At 42.7% G+C, this 5,048-nt stretch overlaps 1 protein-coding gene across 1 annotated transcript; it reads right to left on the bottom strand.

Moving 5' to 3' along the window:
- Positions 1-870: 870 nt before the first annotated feature.
- LOC138609468 (protein NLRC3-like) lies at positions 871-2,579 on the bottom strand. Its single transcript, XM_069682103.1, has 2 exons — positions 1,016-2,579; positions 871-885 (listed from the first exon to the last, which is right to left on the bottom strand). The coding sequence occupies exons 1-2, from the start codon at positions 2,501-2,503 to the stop codon at positions 871-873; spliced, it is 1,503 nt and encodes a 500-aa protein (XP_069538204.1). The 5' UTR covers positions 2,504-2,579.
- Between the last annotated feature and the right edge of the window lie 2,469 nt (positions 2,580-5,048).

Here is a 5,048-nt window from a genome sequence, read left to right as displayed (position 1 = left end):
TGGTATATTTTTTTTACAGTTTTGCTGAAATATGCAAATTTATTTTTTTACTACATATTTTTTATTTGTGATTTCCATTTGACCACACAATTTCCTAACTGTTAAGCTGCCATTGTAGCTGTTTATTTTAAATGTGTATGCTGTTACATGTTTACACTGTTACTGAAGAAAGCTTTTACTCGAAATGTAACTTGTTACAAAAGTTAATATTCATGAAGCAAGGAGTTGTGAACACACTTTCTGGATGTGTTCAAATAAAGGCATTGAAGTAATTTATGTGTTTTTTGTATTAATTTTCATCTAAAAAACATTTTTTGTGATTTTATATATTAACTCTGTAAGTGTTCAATAAAACAATTTCACTGTTAACACTGTGAAAGAGTTCACCTAAAATGAACTCTCAATGAGAGTGCTTTTTCCTCTTAATGGGAGTAGTGTTTTAACTCCCAGAGGAGTTCAGTTTTAACTCCTAAAAAGAGTTGAAAGATCAACTCCCGGAAAAGAGTAACTTTAACTATGCCCGAGAGTTTATTCGATGGTCTCACATGTACACTCAAATTGAGTTGATTTTAACTCAGAGAGTTTATTCCAAAGGGCCGAATTCGCTGTGCAGGGTTATTCAGACTCACAGGACTGAGAGCTGAGAACTGAGCAAATATACAGAACATGTGAGCTCAGAGGGTTATCATTTTCACACAGCTGCACACTAACCTGAGAGTTTCCAGTCTGCAGTGTGGAGTTTTTAGACCGGCAGACAGAAGAGTCACTCCTGAATCCTGCAGGTTGTTGTGACTCAGGTCCAGCTCTCTCAGAGAAGAGGACTGGGAGCTGAGGACTGAGGACAGAGCCTCACAGCTTCTCTCTGACAGGTTACAGCCACTCAGCCTGAAGAGGAATCAACAGCACATAAAAGGAAACTATTACAAGAGATAGTTGTTTTTTCTGAATAAAGTAAAACTACATTTAACATGGAGAATGATGTGTTCACGTACAGAGCTTTGTTGGAGGCTTTGACCACTGGCAGCAGCCTCAGAAGAGCCTCCTCTGAAGCAGAGTACTTCTTCAGGTCAAACACGTCCAGATCTTTTTCTGATGACAGTAAGATGAAGACCAGAGCTGACCACTGAGCAGGAGACAGTTTCTCTGTGGAGAGACGTCCTGATCTCAGGGACTGTTGGATCTGCTCCACTAGAGAACTATCATTCAGTTCACTCAGACAGTGGAACAGATTGATGCTTTTCTCTGCAGACAGATTCTCACTGATCTTTGTCCCAATGTACTTGACTGTTTTCTTTTTGTTGTGTGAACCACTTCCTGTCTGTGTCAGCAGACCTCTCAGGAGACTCTGATTGGTTTCTAGTGAAAGACCAAGGAGGAAGCGGAGGAACAAGTCCAAGTGTCCGTTTGGACTCTGTAAGGCCTGGTCCACAGCACTCTGATAGAAACGTTTTGTTTCTCTAAACACTTTAGACCGCCAGGTTGTTTGTTCTCCTGACAGCAGATTGACACCAGAGTTGATGAACGTCAGATGGACATGAAGAGCAGCCAGAAACTCCTGAACGCTCAGATGGATGAAGCAGAACACCGTGTCCTGGTACAGTCCTCTCTCCTCTTTAAAGACCTGTGTGAACACTCCTGAGTACACTGAGGCTGCTCTGATATCGATGCCACACTCTGTCAGGTCTGACTCATAGAAGATCAGGTTTCCTTTCTGCAGCTGCTCAAAAGCCAGTTTTCCCAGAGACTCAATCATCTTTCTGCTCTTTTTATTCCAGTGTTGATCTGTCTCAGCTCCTCCATCATACTTGATGTTCTTCAGTTTGGTCTGAACCACCAGGAAGTGGATGTACATCTCAGTCAGGGTCTTGGGCAGCTCTCCTCCCTCTCTGGTCTTCAACACGTCCTCCAGAACTGTAGCAGTGATCCAGCAGAAGACTGGGATGTGGCACATGATGTGGAGGCTTCGGGATGTCTTGATGTGGGAGATGATTCTGCCGGCCTGCTCCTCATCTCTGAATCTCTTCCTGAAGTACTCCTCCTTCTGAGGGTCAGTGAACCCTCTGACCTCTGTCACCATGTCAACACACTCAGGAGGGATCTGATTGGCTGCTGCAGGTCGTGTGGTTATCCAGAGGCGAGTAGAGGGAAGCAGTTTCCCTCTGATGAGGTTTGTCAGCAGCACATCCACTGAGCTGGACTCTGTGACATCAGTCAGGATCTCATTGTTGTGGAAGTTCAGAGGAAGTCGACACTCATCCAGACCGTCAAAGATGAACACAACCTGGAACTCTTCAAACCTGCAGATTCCTGCTTCTTTGGTTTCAGTGAAGAAGTGATGAACAAGTTCCACCAAGCTGAACTTCTTCTCTTTCAGCACATTCAGCTCTCTGAAGGTGAAGGGAAACATGAACTGTATGTCCTGGTTGGCTTTGTCTTCAGCCCAGTCCAGAGTGAACTTCTGTGTTAAGACTGTTTTCCCAATGCCAGCCACTCCCTTTGTCATCACTGTTCTGATTGGTCCATCTCTTCCAGGTGAGGCTTTAAAGATGTCTTCTTGTCTGATGGTTGTTTCTGGTCTGTCTGGTTTCCTGGATGCTGATTCGATCTGTCTGACCTCATGTTCATCATTGACCTCTCCAGTCCCTCCCTCTGTGATGTAGAGCTCTGTGTAGATCTGATTCAGAAGGGTTGGGTTTCCTGCTTTAGCGATCCCCTCAAACACACACTGGAACTTCTCCTTCAGGTTAGACTTCAGTTTCTGTCGGCACTCTGCAGCAGCAGCTCCTGAATAAACAAACAACAAATGATATCAAAGAGTGGATCCTGAAGAAAATCTCAACATTCAAGTGTGGCTTTAGAGTTTTTCCTTCTGCATCAGTTTTATTAAAGCATTTAGTGGATGACAAACAAGCTCTGATCTGATATAGATGTGTGTATCATATTTACTAAGTTTAGAAATGTAAACCTGCATTTCCTCTTTCCATCATGTTAAACCTGATTAAATCCTCTTACTGCTCTGCAGACAGTCAGCCAGCTCCTCCTGATTTATTCTCCTCAGGAAGTGCAGAGTGATCTTCACAAATGCATCTCTGCTGCTCCTCTGATCTTCATCATCACCATCCAACACCTCCTCCTCCTCCCTCTGACTCTCTAAGCATGCTGGGTAATCTGAACTCAGAACCCTCTGGACTCTCTTCAGCTCGTTCTTCACAAATGTGACAATGTTCTCCTCCAGCAGCTGGAACAGAATCAGACTCTGAACATGAATATAAACTGGTAGAACACAACATGTGATCCATCAGTCAGTCTGAAGGCCTGCTGCTCAAACAGAACAGCATGGAGACTGAATGATGGTTTGGCATTTAGCCTGTAGTTAATGTAGTTCATTGTAAACAGTGTGTTGTACACACCTTAAATGTGGAGTCCAGGTCTGTCTGATGCTGCTGGGCTGACTGATCACTGTGAACCTCTGAGCTCTGCTGAACTCTGTGGAGAAAACATCAAGTTTAAGGACAATTAATGACACAGCTGACTGATAGAGGGAGTGAGCTGTGGGGTCTGACCATGAGGGCTGGGTCAGTGGGAGGAGGGTGTCCAATGTTGAAAGATGGAAAGATAGCATGAGAGCAAACCACTGATTATGATCACTATTGGTTTTATTCCAAAACTGCCAAGACATGTTTTGCCAGTGATGCAGAGGACAGAATGAAGGCAACCAAGAACTGTCAGGGTTGGGAGTACAGAAACCCACCCCTCAAGCAGTGGTGGGTAGAGTAACCAGAAACGGTACTCAAGTAAAAGTACTCTTACTTTATAATTATATTTACTCAAGTAGGAGTAAAAGTAGCTTTAGAAATAACTACTTAAGTAAGAGTAAGAAAGTATCACATAAACAAACTACTCAAGCAGTGAGTAACTTCATTAGATACAATTCATTACATCAATAAGTTGTAACACAAGATAAGACGATGTGCACAATCAGAAGTTAAATCATATTCAGATTAAATGAAATCTTACCATGCATTGTCCAAACTCTTCTGTCAGTAACTGGCTAACGTTCACTTATTTTTAAAACATCTTTTCTAACCGTAACAATATTCCATAAATGTTTTTCAACATCGCTGATATGATTTGTTTTTGGTCATTTGGTCGGCGGTCATTTGACCCAGATAGTTTGCTTTGACATACTTGTCATTAAACTGATATAGCCGACTAAAATGTTTCTTTGCAAACCAAAAAAAAACACGTGCAGGCCTGAATATTACTCAGCCCTTCTCCTGTGTGTTTGTCTCCATCACTGCCAGAAAGAAATGATGGTGTCTCATGAATGTTTGCTTCAATGACAAACAGTGTGCACCAGAAACATGAGGCGGCTCACCGTGCCCCTCTTCTCCTCTATGTTCTGTGGTTAGCTCTTGATAAGTTGCTAACTGGTGTTTGCAGACGACACTGATGATGGTTAACTTAGTAGAGGTTGGTTGCGTTAGCGTATTCACTAGAAACCAGTAGCAGAGACGTCGCAGGCATCTGCTAAGGGATTAGACAGTGGTGTCATTGTCAGATGGAAGTACCGCTGTCCGCTTCACAGACACGTCCGCGTATGTGGTGAAGTCATTAACCGATCCTTAACAGTTATACTTCGGAGTGGCGGGGGCTTCATTTCCAACCCTGGTGTCAATAAAAGTTGCGAGACGTGTGTAGCCCAATGTAACAGAGTAGAAGTGCATATTTTTTATCGCAAATTTACCAGAGTAACAGTAAAAAGTATTCTACGAAAAACAAGTACTCTTAGAAGTACAATTATTTGAAAAAATTACTCAAGTACATGAAACGGATTCAGTGTAACACGTTACTACCCACTACTGCACACAACGGATGGATGGATGGACCCAAATACAAATCCTCTACGGAGCAGGGCAGACATACTTTGACCATGATTATTCCCCAGAGTTACAAAAGAAGAGAACGCAGGTGAGGGGTGTAATTAAACAATTAAAGCAGAAAAACATTAATGCCAAATGCATCTACCCGGCACAATTAAAGAACGT

Source organism: Semicossyphus pulcher, unplaced genomic scaffold (genome assembly GCF_022749685.1).
Source record: "Semicossyphus pulcher isolate SPU_LCO1_2020_fin unplaced genomic scaffold, fSemPul1.0.p SCAF_5, whole genome shotgun sequence".
NCBI classification, from domain to species: domain Eukaryota; kingdom Metazoa; phylum Chordata; class Actinopteri; order Labriformes; family Labridae; genus Semicossyphus; species Semicossyphus pulcher.
This window is presented reverse-complemented; position numbering and strand designations above follow the sequence as displayed.